This window comes from Sus scrofa, chromosome 17 (genome assembly GCF_000003025.6).
Source record: "Sus scrofa isolate TJ Tabasco breed Duroc chromosome 17, Sscrofa11.1, whole genome shotgun sequence".
Lineage (NCBI taxonomy): Eukaryota > Metazoa > Chordata > Mammalia > Artiodactyla > Suidae > Sus > Sus scrofa.
In genome coordinates, this window is record NC_010459.5 from 36,395,850 (window position 1) to 36,412,687 (window position 16,838).

The 16,838-nt window shown below is 42.8% G+C and overlaps 1 protein-coding gene across 4 annotated transcripts in view; it reads left to right on the forward strand.

The window, feature by feature from the left end:
• MAPRE1 (microtubule associated protein RP/EB family member 1) overlaps positions 1-16,838 on the forward strand; it is a 35,738-nt gene that overhangs the window by 5,152 nt on the left and 13,748 nt on the right. For all 4 annotated transcript variants that reach the window (XM_005672836.3, NM_001044613.1, XM_021077333.1 and 1 more), the window contains 3 exon segments: positions 384-507; positions 10,223-10,368; positions 13,407-13,614. In XM_005672836.3, coding sequence (XP_005672893.1) covers positions 387-507; positions 10,223-10,368; positions 13,407-13,614 — 475 coding nt within the window. In that variant the 5' untranslated portion in view covers positions 384-386.

Consider the following 16,838-nt stretch of genomic DNA (forward strand, 5'->3'; position numbering starts at 1 on the left):
TTTTGATGTGTTAATAGATAAACTTGGATTGACATTTTCTAAGCGGAGAACATTCTTGCTTGGGCATCAACTTCCCTTCATAAAGCACTTAATCATCCCTTTACTTAGTGTGTCTTGTAGCTTAAAACTTCATACCAGTCATACTAAATTGGACCTGAATTTTAGGCTGGCTGGTATTGGTCAGTTTATTTCAGGCCACATTTATGCATGGAAATCCAGGCTTATGGCAAGAATCCTAGTGTCTTGGATTTGGCCTGTTGGGGAGGAAGATGAGGCTTATAAATTGAGAGCCCCCACAGGTCTACTCTGGTGACTCCAGGAATCACGTGTTCTTCCTTGCTGCGTAATAACATGAGCCCTTCTCTTTTTCTCGCACGCTGTAGAAGATGGCAGTGAATGTGTACTCAACGTCCGTCACCAGCGATAACCTCAGTCGACATGACATGCTGGCCTGGATCAATGAGTCTCTGCAGTTGAATCTAACAAAGATTGAACAGTTGTGCTCAGGTAAGCAAAATCCAGGAGACCCCTTTTCCAGGAAAGCCTGCAGGTCCTTCAGGGATCCTCAGACCTTTATCTGACTGCAGAAACCACAGGTTCAGGTTCTGCGTTGGGACTGCCCTGTCTCTTTCAGCCCTGCCTGGTTCCACTTCTGCAAGGAACTGTGCTTAAAAAGAGCATGCTGCTGTTCCGGCCTGTGAGTCTACCACCTCCTGCTATAGAAGCTGCGTTCTGAGGCCATCTTTTCTGTCTGCACTCATGTATATCCAAATTTGAAATGTTTTATTTGAGGATAAAAATTGTAATTGTTTTAGTTCCATATTATTTAATCGATGGCATTTCTTAATTCCAAGTAGCACAAAACCAAAGTTGGGCAAGTTGTGCCATTCAGTCACAATTTTATTGAACTACTGTTTAATAAGAAGGTAATGATTTAAAACAAAAATCATGTTCTGTGTCTATACTAATTGTATAACTTAAAAAACCAGAGAGAAGAAAATAAAAATGCTGGCCTGTTGTGGCTCAGGGATAACGAATCTGACTAGTATCCATGAGGATGTGGGTTCTTTCCTGGCCTCACTCACTGGGTTAAGGATTTGGCATTGCTGTGAGCTGTGGTGTAAATCGCAGACACGGCTCTGATCCTGCGTGGCTGTGGCGTAGGCTGGCAGCAGCAGCTCCAGTTCAACCCCTAGCCTGGGAACTTCCCTATGCTGCAAGTGTGGCCCTAAAAAGCAGAAAGGAAAAAAAAAAATGCTGGTTGTTTTATTGTTCAGAGAGAGCCACCGTTTGGATTTTTTTTTTTTTTTCTTCTCACTTTTCTTCACATGTATGTGTTTGTATCCCTGCTATTTTCACTTAACATTATGTTGTGGATATTGTCCAGTGTGCCTCACTGTCTTGGAAATGTTTATGCTTAAGGGTTGTATATTATTTCTTTTTGTGGATATGGTAGGGTTGTATAATATTGTCCTAATTTTTGGACTTGGATTTTTTCTTAGCTTTTCCATGGTGAATAATGGCTGGGTTTAGTATCATTTTTTTTTTTTTTTTTTTTTTTTTTAAAAGTCTGTTTAGGGCTACAGTCAAGGCATATGGAGGTTCCCAGGCAAGGGGTTGAATCGGAGCTGTAGCTGCTGGCCCACACCACAGGCACAGCAATTCGGGATCCGAGCCACATCTGTGATGTACACCACAGCTCACGGCAATGCCGGACCCTTAACCCACTGAGTGAGGCCAGGGATCGAACCTATGTCCTCATGGATGCTAGTCAGATTCCTTTCTGCTGAGCCACAATGGGAACTCCTAGTATCCTTTAACATAAATTTTATCTCCATTTCCCAGTGATTCTTAGAAATGAAATTACCAGATCAAAGAATATAAACTTTAGGCTCTAGGTAATCATTTTTTATAAAAGTAGTATCAGTTTCTTCCTGTCTCACCTTTTGTGAGTTCTGCTGACTGCCCCTGACTGTCCTGGCATAATAAAGAATATAAAAAATAACAATAAGGAGTTCCCGTCGTGGCGCAGTGGTTAACGAATCCGACTAGGAACCATGAGGTTGCGGATTCGATCCCTGCCCTTGCTCAGTGGGTTAACGATCCGGCGTTGCCGTGAGCTGTGGTGTAGGTCACAGACGCGGCTCGGATCCCGAGTTGCTGTGGCTGTGGCGTAGGCTGGCAGCTACAGCTCCGATTAGACCCCTAGCCTAGGAAACTCCATATGCCGCGGGAGCTGCCCAAGAAATAGCAAAAAGACAAAAAAAAAACCAAACAAACAATAATATAAGGAATATAATGTGTTAGGGTTATTAGAACTGGATTTATCACAGGTAGGAGGTGAGGTCAAGAATATGGCAGAAGAAGGATGAGCTGTATATCCTGCTGCTACTTAAATTCTTGTTCTTGGGATAGAGAATTTTAACTTCAGCTTCTCCTAGTAATTAGAACAACAGTTATTTAAGCGAAAGCTTGTGTGCCAGGGTTATGCAAATACTTTTCAAATATCTCTTCATTTAATTATCATTATACCTCTTCGAGGGAGGTATGGCTATAACCCGATTTTCCAGATGGGGAAATGGGCTTAGAGAAATTGAGTAAAAAGTACAAGGTTATACAACAAGAACAGATTTGAGGCTTGAACCTTTGTTGACATCAAGAGTCCATGTTCTTAAGCCCCTGTCCTGTGCTCACTTTCTAGACTTCCTTTACCAGCCAGTGCCTTTTGGTTCTACTTAAAATTACTGTTTTCCTTTATATGAAAAGAAATCTTTTTAATGAATTCAGCTTTTGTACTTCTTTATTTTGTACCTGGGTCTTAGCCTTGGTCTTAGTTTCATTTGCTTATCTTGTTATTTCCCCTGTGAGATTTAATCTGTTTTGTAGATGGTCAGAGAGAGCGTGATGGGAGGTTGTACATTGAGACAGAGGTGCCTAAGAGTCATGCTTATTAAATATCAGCTATTGTGTTAGTCAGAGGCACTGCTTTTCCCCTACTTTCTGTTCATTTCTTCAGTTTCATTGTCACATCCCCATTTGTTTGAGGCTTTTAAAGCACTTGTTTGCCCCGTGATTAATGACTAATGTGGGGATGAAGTCATCTTAGTTTTCATTGGAGCCGCTTTTCACCAGCAATTTCTCCCTAAAATTTAGTTCCTTCTATACATATACTCCAAGCAGTATTTCCCTTAGTTAATTCCAAAATGAGAATTTCATGTGTAGATGTTGTACATGTGCTGATCTGGCTCCAGATTTAGCTCCTTCAGACAGGGAGCTATCGTCATCAGGACTGGGTGTGAAGAAGCTTCCGTCTGCTCTGAGCCATGTGATTTTGGATGAGTCCCTTAATGTTCTCATTCCTTGTGTGTAAACTGGGGTGGTAGGGTATGGTTTAAATGTTGGGCTGTTTGGGGGATCACCTGTAAAAATAGCTCTCAGGTACTGATTCTTTGCCACACCCTGGAGAAAGTCAGGCTCCTTAGGTCCTTGTCTTTATTGAGGCCCCAGGAGAATCCCACTGGCCTTTAACACTGGTGCCTGGTCCCTTCTGATCTTACCTCTGATGAGCAGAGGGTCATGCAGACCAGAATTCTCTTACCAGACACAAGCTTTAAAAGGTGGGAATGAATAGGTCTTTCCCTTCAGAGGGCAAAGCTCTGAGGTCCTACACTGTTAATGTGCTGGCTGCCTGTGAAGTGGCAGAGTTTTGTCAGCATCGTAGGCGTCCTTCCTCCAACAGTGAAACGAGCCTTTGCTTGGCTCTTGTAGTAAGAAAAGGTGTGGGTGACTTTCAGTGATAGGGTTGGCTGGTTGATTAAAGATTCATTACATTCTGTAGTCTCTCTGTTTTAGAGAGTTAGTCATCAAGTATTTTGGAAAGATAGTCAACAAGGAAGAAACCTTGATCACAGAGGATCATTCTGATGAGGGGTTGATTGTGTCAGAAGGGAGATGCTGGTTGCTTTTTGTTCCTCTCTTTCCTCGGTTCCAGCCAGGATTCACGCCCCCCCCCCTCCTTCCAAGGGCCTAGCATGGTAGTCTGAGCGTGTAGCGTGGCCTCACTGAATGTTCTTGGATCCCCCTCACTTCCTGCCTTCTCCCCTCCAGCCTGCCCTCCTTCACAGTTCCTGTGTTGTACAGAATAGGAGAGGTGTTCAGATGCCCCTAGGCAAATGCTGTTTCCTTTTTTTTTGTAGTTTATTGTGGGCCCTGCTGGCCCTTATATAAAACAGAATGTCAGTCTTGCTTCCAGAGCCACTCTGAGGCTGGGACACCCCCTGACCGGGCATCCCCAACTTTGTTTTCTCTTCAAGTTGGCTCCCTTTTCCAGACACACTATTTTGGGCCAGGTTCCCACCATTCTTCCAGTGTTGCAGGCCTGAGAAGCATCTTTTGAGGCTAATTCACAAAGTTCTGTATCTATTCTGCAGGGTCTTTTGGCTCTGGTCCCATCTCAGTTTGCAGGCTGCTGCCACAGCGGCCTCCCAGCCAGGCCCTACATTCCATCCAGGTTCTCTGCCCCCGCTTCTCTCGTTGACCACAGTAGTCTGCAGCCTTTCAAAGAGACCATTTTTTATTGAGCTACTCCTCTGCTCAAAAAGTATCTCTTTACATTTTTTTGCCTGACTCTTCAAGTACTTCCATTATTTTTCTTTACATTAATTAGAGTAAAGGATAAGAAACTTATTTTCCTCTGACTATAAGTAATTAAGTATTCTTTATAGATACGTATTAAAAAGAAAACCATAGTCTATTGTCATAAGTTGTAGTCATTATTATCTTTTAGCTGTATTCCCCTCCCAATTATGGCTTTTTTGCTGAGCTCTCAGCATAGGCCAGGCACTTTCCAGCATGTTTCGCCTACATAACCTGTGAGGTGAGGACTGTCATGCCCGTGTAGAGAGAGAAACTGAGACAGAGATGTTAACTTGTCCAAGGTTGCTGTGTTAGCTATACCTTCAGTATTTTCCGTGATTTTCAAAAATCATTAACATACTGTATATACAGTATTTTTTGAATAACTGAAAGTCTCAAAATGGCTTAAAATTCAAAAGGGACAAAAAAAGTCTGTCTTTGAAAAGTAAGCCCATCCACTAGCTGTCCAGTTCCCTAACCCAGAAGTAACCAGTGTTACTAGCTGGGTGGTCTCCAGAGAGAGTGAGCCTATATAAGCAGAAATAACCATCTGTCTTTTTTCTTTTTTTTTTTTTTTGGCTGTGCCCATGGCATGTGGAAGTTTCCTGGCTAGGGATCAAACCAGTGCCACAGCAGTAACCTCAGCCGTAGCAGAAACGATACTGGGTCCTTTACCCACTAGGCCAGCAGGGAACTCCCTGTCCATATTTTGTGTTTGTGTTCTCTTTCCACCATTTTACATAAGTGGTAGTGTGTTCTATATCCATGCAGCAGGTGCCACTTTATTTTCCTTTATGGTAGTGTCATACATAATTTCCTTGGATCTGTTCCTTATTAGTGTGTTTCCAGTCTGTTGCTATTATATATAGACTGCTCCAGTAAGTAACACATATAAGCATATAAGGTTGTACAGTTTTGTTTCTCGCTTTTTAAATTAAAATAGGGGAGTTCCTGTCATGGCGCAGTGGTTAACGAATCCGACTAGGAACCATAAGGTTGCGGGTTCGGTCCCTGCCCTTGCTCAGTGGGTTAAGGATCTGGCGTTGCCGTGAGCTGTGGTGTAGGTTGCAGACGCAGCTCGGATCCTGCGTTGCTGTGGCTCTGGCGTAGGCTGGCGGCTACAGCTCCGATTGGACCCCTAGCCTGGGAACCTCCATATGCCGCGGGAGCGGCCCAAAGAAATAGCAAAAAAAGCCAAAAAAAAAAAAAAAAAATTAAAATAGGATTATTTTTGGCATGTTGAAACATCTTGAAGCTGATTTTTTTTTTTTTGTCTTTTTAGGGCTGCACCCATGGCATATAGAAGTTTCTAGGCTAGGGGTTGAATTGATCTTTAACTCACTGAGCAAGGCCAGGGATCGAACCCACATCCTCATGGATACTAGTGGGGTTCTTAACCCTCTGACCTACAATAGGAACTCCTTGAGGCTGATTTTTTTTTTTTTTTTGTCTTTTTGTTTGCCATCCCTTGGGCCACTGCTGAGGCATATGGAGGTTCCCAGGCTAGGGGCCTAATCGGAGCTACAGCTTCCGGCCTACACCACAGCCACAGCAGCTCGGGATCCAAGCTATGTCTGTGACCTACACCACAGCTCACGGGCAACGCCGGATCCTTAACCCATTGAGCAAGGCCAGGGATCAAACCTGAAACCTCATGGTTCCTAATCAGATTCATTTCCCCTGTGCCACGATAGGAACTCCAAGGCTGATTTTTTTTTTTTTTTTTTTGTCTTTTCAAGGGCTGAACCCGCAGCACATGGAGGTTGCCAGGCTAGGGGTCTAATCGGAGCTGTAGCTGTCAGCCTACGCCAGAGCCACAGCAACGCAGGATCCGAGCCGCGTCTGCAACCTACACCACAGCTCACGGCAATGCCGGATCGTTAACCCACTGAGCAAGGGCAGGGATCAAACCCGCAACCTCATGATTCCTAGTCGGATTCATTAACCACTGCGCTGCGACGGGAACTCCTCGAGTTTTCTGATAGGACATCTATTCTGTATAGAATGTTGACTTCAGCTTTCATCTGATTCTTCAAGGGACCCTTGACTGGAAAGGGTTGAGAGCCAGTGCTCTTGAGATATTGCAAGCTTTTGGAGCAAGGACTACCTTGTGCCCTTGTGTGTTCTCTGCTTGTAGTACAGGTCCTGGTAGGAGAGGGCTGCAGCAGTCATTGGAAACCTGGTGGTTGATGCCATGACCCAGCTGGTCCTACCCTAAGTCCGTTTGCATCTTTTAGCCACAGGTTACATGGGCCTCTTCTGCCATAGATGACTGGGACAGTGACCTTCTAAGAGGGGTGATCTTTTTGCCTTGCTATGTTGCCAGCTTTTGTTGTTAAGGCAGAGATTTTAAGGAAGGCCCTTTTTAACCTGTTCTGAACCCATCTGAGACATTTATAGGCCAGGAGTTTTGAGCCCTTTTGTGAAAAAGCAGCTGAAAGACTTTTCTTTTAAACATTTACCTTCTTTTTTTGTGTTCTGATTACAAAAGTATATTAATTGTAGTATATAATTAATATTTTAAAAATAGAATGTATTTAGTACCACCCCCCCAGAGATGGCCACTATCCTGTTATATTTTGATCTACAAAATAACTTCGTAGGCTTTAATCTAAAAATTGTTTTCTTCTAGTCTTTTTTCTGTGGGTATATATTAAGATGAATATTTTTCATATATGAAGGCATTTTATAGATATGTTTTTATATCTTGCTTTTTGTTTTAATGTTAAATCTTGAGGTTTTCCCCTAAAAGAAAAAAATGTGCTTTGAATGCTTGCATGATATTCTCTTAGGCGATGGTGTGTGAATTAATGTGATTGATTACTCCTGCTATTGGACATACAGGTTGCTTCCATTTTTTACTCTCATGAGTAAAGTTCTGATACAGATTTCATGTGTAAATTTTTGCCATATTGGAAAAAAATTAGTTCCTTAGGTTGGATCCGCATATTTTGTTTATTAGTTGTTTACATTTTTTTGGTGTGAATTGTCTAATTGATTTGTCTGTTTTTAGTGGGGTCTCACTATTATACATTTAGTGGAGTTTCTTTATACATTAACTCTGTTTCAGAGTGTAGCAGCCTGGTTTACGTCTTTCATCTCTGATCCAGGAAATGCTTCTTTATTCCCCTGTCAGGTGTTCTCTCAGATGATGTGTAATGATATGGCAAGTACAGTGGACGTGGAGTCAGGATACCTGGGTCTGGCTCCAAGTTTAGTCCCTGGCTTCTCTGGTCTTGGGCCACAGTTTTTGGCCCTCAGTTTTTTAATTTATAATGACTGCAAGGATTCTACTAGCTCTAAAATAAAAACTGAAAGCTCTTTTTTCTTTTTCTTTTTTTTTGGCTTTTTAGGGCTGCTCCTGTGGCATATGGAGGTTCCCAGGGTAGGGATCCAATTGGAGCTACAGCTGCCGGCCTGTGCCACAGCCACAACAATGCAGGATCCTAGCCGCATCTTTGCGCTACACCACAACTCATGGCAACACCGGATCCTTAACCCACTGAGCAAGGCCAGGGATCGAACCCGCAACCTCATGGTTCCTAGTCGGATTTGTTTCTGCTGCACAGTGGGAACTCCTAAAGTTCTTCGACCAGGTTTTTTCCTGAGAAGCAGTTGACTGCTGCTTTTAAGTGGTTTCATACTGTGCATTTAGTATGTGCACATTATTTTGCTGGTTCAGAAAAATATCTTTCAGTTATAAAGCAGTGCTGTGGGTGTAGCTTAATAAGTTATCTTCTGTGTGTGTGTTTTAAATTGGTTTGTATGCATTCGAATCTAGACCAGATCTATACATTGCAACTGGTAAATTAGGACTTTTAAATCTCCTTCAAAATGTAAGTCAGCTTCTATGTAACAATTGATTTTCATTAAAGTACTTTTTTCCTCACATAAAAATAATATCTAATAGTCATCACCCTTCATGCTTTTAGTTTGTTAAAGTGACTGGGTCGTTGTTCTTCAGAATTTAGGAAGCTATTAGTGTCTCCATTTTGAAAAACATAAATATTGCTAATTCATTGCCTGGTACATACGATTCCCACAGTATATTTTTGTTGGATGAATAAGTAGATCAGCCACCTCAAGAATCAGGCTTTCACTTTCTGAGGCTCCTTTTTTTACTAAGAATGTCACCCTGGTCACTGAAGTGCTTTTGCTCTATTTGCATCTTTCCAAAAATAATGATAATGGCACTCTTTATGCCAGAACTGTCAGGGAGCCAGTTTGGCCTGATGTAAAGTAAATTGAATATGTATATTACGGTGGCCTTGTTCTGCAGAACACCTTTTGCTTAGTCGCTAGATTTCTTGTCTCCTTTCTTGAAAGGGCAGTTAAGCACATGAAACCTGTCCTGTATTAGGAGAGTGCATATTTTGTAGGCATTGGAGAAACAACATTCCTGAAAATTTTTGGTGCCAACAAAACACTTTTTGGGGGTGGTGATGGATAAAAATGGGAAGTAGGGGAAGGAGTGAAATTGTGGAGCAAATAGGATGAAATATATACAGTAATTTTTTATGAGGCCTTTAAAATTAAAAAAAATATAAATGGAGGAACACAAAATGTCTTCTGTTCAACTTTGTTTATAAAACGATAGCTTAAGTTTATTTAGGGTGTAAAAAGCTCAGGGAGGCAGATGTCTTAGAAAAAACATTTTTTTTTTTTTGTCTTTTTGTTGTTGTTATTTCTTGGGCCGCTCCCGCGGCATATGGAGATTCCCAGGCTAGGGGTTGAATCGGAGCTGTAGCCACCGGCCTTCGGCCAGAGCCACAGCAATGCGGGATCCGAGCCGCATCTGCAACCTACACCACAGCTCACGGCAACGCCGGATCGTTAACCCACTGAGCAAGGGCAGGGACCGAACCCGCAACCTCATGGTTCCTAGTCGGATTCGTTAACCACTGAGCCACGACGGGAACTCCAGAAAAAACATTTTTTTAACCTAGGTCAGAGGCTGGATCTTTGAAATACTGGCGAAATCCCTCCTCCTGCTGGCGTTCATCTTTCTTTATAGTTTCCATTTTATTGTCGTGTGGTTTCTTATATAAAGAATAGTGTTTTTTTTTGGTCTTTTTAGGGCCACCCCCATGTCATATGGAGGTTCCCAGGCTAGGGGTCCAATTGGAGCTACAGCTGCCGGCCTATGTCACAGCCACAGCAACGAGGGATCCAAGCCGCGTCTGTGACCTACACCACAGATCACGGCAACGCTGGATCCTTAACCCACTGAGCAAGGTCCAGGATCGAACTGGCAACCTCATGATTCCTAGTCGGATTCTTTAATTACTGAGCCACGACAGGAACTCTTATAAAGAATAATTTTAAAGTTTCATAGGAACATTCCTTTTCTCCTCGTCATGGGTTTTAGGTTGCAAATGTGTTGTGGAACTTAGCAGGTAAAACCACAGTCCTGTTAGCGGATTTCAGAGTCCAGGGTAGTGAAGTTTCGGAGTTTTGTAGGTCCACTTTATAACTTTCGACATTGTTTGTAAGTTATGTGGGTGTGAGTAAGTTTTCGCCCTGCTTCTTTAATAGCTACTGCACTTAATGACCTGGTGTGTATTTTCTTCTGTTGTTATTCATTCAGGGGCTGCCTATTGTCAGTTTATGGACATGCTGTTCCCTGGCTCCATTGCCTTGAAGAAAGTGAAATTCCAAGCTAAGCTAGAACATGAATACATCCAGAACTTCAAAATACTACAGGCAGGTTTTAAGAGGATGGGTGTTGACAAAGTAAGTAAACTTTATTCTTTCATTTAGGTTGTTTCTTTTCTTTTTTGTCTTTTGTTTTTTTTTTTTGTTTGTTTGTTTTAAGGCTGCACCCGCAGCATATGGAGGTTCCCAGGCCAGGGGTCTAATCAGAGCTGTAGCTGCTGGCCTACACCACAGCCTCAGCAATGTAGGATCTGAGCCGTATCTGCAAGCTACACCACAGCTCACGGCAACGCCAGATTCTTAACTCACTGAGCGAGGCCAGGGATCGAATCGGTGTCCTCATGGATGCCAGTGGGGTTTGTCAACCACTGAGCCACAATGGGAACTCCTAGGTTGTGTCTGAACTGGTGATAATTACTAAGGATACAGCTGCTGATCCAAGGCTTTGGACATTCTGTTGTTTCTTTTCCTGTTATATACTTATCTTTTTTCTCCAGGTGACAGAATTTACTGGGAACAGAGAATTTTCCCTTGTTCTCCTACTCTCAGTTCCCTCATGGTCTTCTTTTTTCATCTGAAGTTGGTAACTGCCTGGAGGAATCAACCTGTAAATCTGTACCCATGATTTTTTTTTTTAGGGCCGCACTCATGGCATATGGAAGTTTCCACAATGGAAACTCCTGACTTTTTTTTTTTTTTTTTTTGTCTTTTTGCCATTTCTTGGGCCGCTCCCGTGGCCTATGGATGTTCCCAGGCTAGGGGTTGAATCGGAGCTGTAGCCACCAGCCTATGCCAGAGCTACAGCAATGCGGGATCCGAGCCGCGTCTGCAACCTATACCACAGCTCACGGCAATGCCGGATCATTAACCCACTTAGCAAGGGCAGGGACCGAACCCGCAACCTTATGGTTCCTAGTCGGATTCGTTAACCACTTTGCCACGACGGTAACTCCTGATTTTTTTTTTTTTAATTACTGTTTATTAATCTGAGATCTGACTCTTTTAATCTCTGAATTTACTTCTGTAAAGCATAACATATGGTAGAATAAGTAGTTTTAATAGAGGAGAGTCTAGTACTACTTGATTTTTATAGAAAAGTATAAAGAAGATCGCTGGTAGGTGCTGCAGAGTTTTGCCCCCAAGGTTATTTGACAATACCAGAAACACAGTCCACCAGGCTTCATTATGACAGATATCTCTGTTTAGTAAGTAGTAGATTATTGCAAAGTTAAGCAGTTCTCCCCCGTTAGAAGATATCTGGGGGGAAAGTTTTTTTTAGTAAAGCTTGTAATCACCTCCTAATCTTGCTGCTATATCTAGATTTTATTTATTTTGAAATCAGTCTTATTTTAGTTTTGTCTGTACAGTATATAAAATATGCATTTGTATTGTAAGACCATCATGTAGTTATCAGGCATGGTTTAAAGTAGATGTAGCTTACTATATACTATAATTTTCCTTCTTATAGAATTAATTTTTTTTTAGGGCCACACTCTCGGCATATGAAGGTTCCTAGGCTAGGGGTCTAGTCAGAGCTATAGCTGTGGGCCTATGCCACAGCCACAGCAATGCCAGATCTGAGCCAAGTCTGTGACCTACACCACAGCTCACAGCAATGCCATATCCTTAACCCACTGAGCCAGGCCAGGGATTGAACCCCCAATCTCATGGTTCCTAGTCGGACTGGTTTCTGCTGTGCCACCACGGGGACTCTGGAACTCCTAGAATTAATTTCTTTGAATAAGGAAAATTTCTGACATACATGAAGTAGAGAGAATAGTGCAGTGCCCCCCCCCCCCCCGCCATGTACCTAAGTGTTTTTCAGCTCGTGGTCACTTTTGCTTCATATGTAGCTCTATGCCACCCCCTGTACTCCTGGATTATTTTGAAGTGAATTCCAGATAAACATTTTATTTAACTTTTATAAATTTCTTTGTTCGGGGGGGTGAATATAGTTCAAATTGTTATATATATGTTACTTTTTATAAAAATACTATTGTAAAAAAAATACTGTTGTACCTGGAATCTTTGAAGAGTTAAAAGAGAGTTAAGCTCTGGCCAACAGTCCAACCATTTGAAGTGGTACCTGATAACCCAGTTCTTATACAATAAATATCTTACAGGGTCCTTTGAAGTATGTTTTAATAGAATTGGAATTACTTGAAAAACATACCATTTTCCAGAAGTCTATTCCAGGGGCTGATTCTGTACCTTGATTTATTTTTAAAATGGATTTTTTTTTTCTTTTTTTTTCTTTTCATCTTTTAGGGCTGCACCCTCAGCATGTGGAGATTCCCAGGCTTAGAGGTCTAATCGGAGTTATAGCCTCTAGCCTACACCAAGCCACAGCAATTCGGGGATTCAAGCCACGTCTGTGACCCACACCACAGCTCATGGCAACGCTGGATCCTTAACCCAGTGAGCAAGGTCTGGGATTGAACCCTCAAGCTCATGGTTCCTAGTCGGATTCTTTAACCACTGAGCCATGATGGGAACTCCAGATATTTTTTTCTTAACACAGTTCATTGTGGATACATGTGGTTAATTTGTGCTCTGGATGTCATACCTTGTGACAGGCACTGTGGCCATGCAAGTTATATGGAGGTTTACTCTTTACTGTGAAGTGACGTATCTTAGAATGTATTTGGATGTATATGTGTCTTATACATGATATTTGATCCTTTTGTATTTCTTTCTTTTTCTTTTCCTTCTTTTTTGCTTTTTAGGGCCGTTCTTGGCCGCATATGGAAATTCCCAGCCTAGCGGTAGAATCAGAGCTGCAGCTGCCGGCCTGTACCACACACAGCAATGTGGAATTCGAGTGAGCTGCATCTGTAACCTGCACCACAGCTCATGGCAAAGCTGGATCCTTAACCTGCTGAGCGAGGCCAGGGATCAAATCTGCATCCTCATGGATGCTAGTGTGGTTCTTTTACTGCTGAGCCACAACAGGAACTACCATTTTGCATTTCTGAGTTCTTTTGATGGACTTGGAGGGAGGTTGGCTGGTGTAAGTTCTCTGTGGAAGGCTTTTTACTGATTTGATAAATGGACACATTTGATGCTTGCCAGAAGGCTCTTGTTTTGGACTAAACAATCTTGATATTTCTTTGCAGATAATTCCTGTGGACAAATTAGTAAAAGGAAAGTTTCAGGATAATTTTGAATTTGTTCAGTGGTTCAAGAAATTTTTTGATGCCAACTACGATGGGAAAGACTATGACCCTGTAGCTGCCAGACAAGGTCAAGAAACTGCGGTGGCCCCTTCCCTTGTTGCTCCAGCTCTGAACAAACCGAAGAAACCTCTCAGCTCTAGCGGTGCAGGTAAAAAACCCAAAAAAACCCACACATGCATAAAACCCCACACCATTTCCAATTAATAGTACTTTGGGTATTCATTCATTCATTCATCATCCACCCAGAAGTTTTTGTGTAGCCATAGGTAGGGAGCTTAAGAGGTATAATCCCAGCCAAGTGGCAGGAGCATGGATTGTGGCATCAGGGCCCTATGCTGTTCTTAGATCTCTGGAGCCCTGTGTAAGCACTTCACCTCTACCCCACTGTTTCCTCTGTAAAAGGGGAATTTCAGTACTTGCCCCAGAGGGCTGTTCTTGAGGCCTGAGTGAGGTATTCCATTCGACTTTGCCCACACTCTTTAGTTGTGTGGACTAGAAATCCCTCAGACTAGTTCAGGTAAAAGAGATCTTTTGTTCAAACACAAGGCCATTTCATCTTAGAACCCTAGGATGGGAAGTTGGAACCAGACTTGAACTCCCTGGAACTGGAGGAGCGTTCTAGGTCTCCTAAGGACTGCTCCTGGCTCTGCTTCATTGTTCTGTCTGCAGACCAGCTTACTGTGCTTATTCATGGCTTCCCTGCCTTCCGTAGAGCTTTAGCTGCTACAGGGTATTGGCTTGCTACCATGCCAGCAAATCTAGGAGGCAAGGGAGGCGGTTTTTGGAGATCTTCTCTGAAAGTCTTGGCCTGGGAGGTTTCCCAAAATGTTTGCAGTAGTGTACTCAGAGAACATATGGATACTTTGGGGGCACAGTAGATGTTCTACAGTTGCTAACTTCTTTCCAGGAGGTGGCAAGAATATTAGTTTAAAGTTGCATAGTACCTTGAGAGAGAGGCTGATCATCTGGTATTAGAGCGGGACATTGAGTGTTTTTTAATTTTTATTGCTTTATAGAGCTCTGATTCACTTACCGTACAATTCACCCATTTAAAGTATACAACTGAATGGTTTTTAGTTTATTCATAGGTGTGTTCAACTATCACCATAAGCAATTTTAAAATATTTTCTTTAGACCAAAAGAGGAATTTCCTATGTGCTAAGTAACAGTCACTTCTCATTTCCTCCTAACACTCCCTCTCTGCCAGCCCTAGGCAACCACTAATCCACTCTCTGTCGATTCTGAACATTTCCCTTTGGGGGGGCCTTGCCCATGGCATGTGGAAGTTCCCAGGCCAGGGATGGAAACTGTGCCACAGCAGTGACCTGAACCCCTGCAGCAATACCACCAGATCCTTAAGCCACTGTGCCACAAGGGAACTCCAGTTCTGAACATTTCTGAATGGGATTATAGGATATGTAGTCTTTTGTGTCTGCCTTCTTTCATTTAGCGTAATATTTTCATATGTACTCTTGTAGCAGAATTCTTGGGTCATTGGTAACTCTCTTTAGCCTTTGGCAGAAGTACCTGACTGTTTTCCAGAGTGGCTAAACCATTTACATTCCCATCAGAATATATGAAAATTCAGATTTCTTCAAATGTGGAGTATTTTTATTCTTTAGCTTTTTAGAATGGGAAACTGCACCAGATAATCTTGTGCATGTCCTATTTCACATGCTGCTAACAAGCGTGTGCAGACTTGCATTAAGCATTTAGTCTTGAGGATATACTAGAGATCCTCCAGAGGAGATGCTTGTTTCTGGGGGTGAAAAGGCCTTTATGGTTGTTGAATAGTTTGGGGTGTCAGGAAGATAAGATTTTTTTTTTTTTTTTTTTTTTTTGGCTTTTTAGGGCTGCACCCAAGGCCATGGAGGGTCCCAGGCTAGGGGTTGAATCAGAGCTACAGCTGCCCGCCACAGCATCGCCATATCCGAGCTGCGTCTGCTATGTACACCACAGCTCATAGCAAAGCCGGATCCTTAACCCACTGAGCGAGGCCAGGGATCAAACCCGCAACCTCATGGTATCTAGTCGGATTTGTTTCCGCTGTGCCACAATGGGAAGTCCAGATCAGATATTTCTAAGCTTGTATAATATACAAGCTTTACAAGGTTAGTGCTAAATGAATGAATAAAATGATGATAGATAAATTTGCCTTGAGGAAAAGCCATTTTTTCTTCATTTTTTAAAGTTTTTTGTTTTTTTTTTTTTTGGGGTCTTTTTGCTATTTCTTGGGCCGCTTCTGCGGCATATGGAGGTTCCCAGGCTAGGGGTCGAATCGGAGCTGTAGCCACCGGCCTACGCCAGAGCCACAGCAACGCAGGATCTGAGCTGCGTCAGCAACCTACACCACAGCTCACGGAAGCGCCAGATCGTTAACCCACTGAGCAAGGGCAGGGACCGAACCCACAACCTCATGGTTCCTAGTCGGATTCGTTAACCACTGCGCCACGACGGAATTCCTTCATTTTTTAAAGTTTTATTGAAGCATATTTGATTTACAATGTTGCGATAATTTCGCCTGTACAGCGAAGTGATTCAGTTATATATATATTTTTCAGATTCTTTTCCCACATAGATTATCACAGAATATTGGGTAGTGTTCCCTGTGCTATACAGCAGGTCCTTGTTGGCCAGTTTCTGTATATCTCAGTGTGCACACGGCAGTCCCAAAGCCCCAGGCCACTCCCCCTCCTCCCCGAGGTAGCCCATTCTTGATTAGTTTAACTCGTAGATGGATTGGCCCTTTACCACTTTTTCAGCAGTGTTCATCTGCTTTGGCCACTCCTACCGAGTGAAGTCTGTGAATTCTAGTCATTGTGCTGCTTTTCTCTCCACCTTTCTAAATATCTTCTAAAAGGTAAGCAAGGTACAGGTTTTAAAGTGTTTAGTGGTCAGAGCAGTCTGCCCCTCCTCTTCCTGCTCCAAGGAACCTGAGGTTCTGAGTTAGGAGGCACCTTACTTTCCAGGCGGGGAATCATGGGCACCCCGCAGCAGCTGGGGCTGTGAGTTCCTGGTGTGAAGTTTTCCTTTGCTTCATGAAGCTGTCCTGTTTATGGATTTGGTTGGAGCTGGGTTGAGGTACATCTGTATGTACCAGCATGACTTTGCCTATTTCAGAGGATAGTCCTATCCACCCCAGCGGAAAAAAGACCACACAGAAGGACTTACTCCCAGCACGAAGGATCATGGCTAAAACTGGTACTTAACTGTGCTGCCAGGATGCAAAACCACTTTGGACAAACATGGGGGTGCTGTCTCGCATGCTGGGCTCTCTACATTGGGTCTCTTCACTGCACAGCCGTGGAGGGCAGTTGGTTACAGCTTCCTCTTGTTGTCTGGTGGGTTCTTTTTTTATTTTAAATTTTCTTC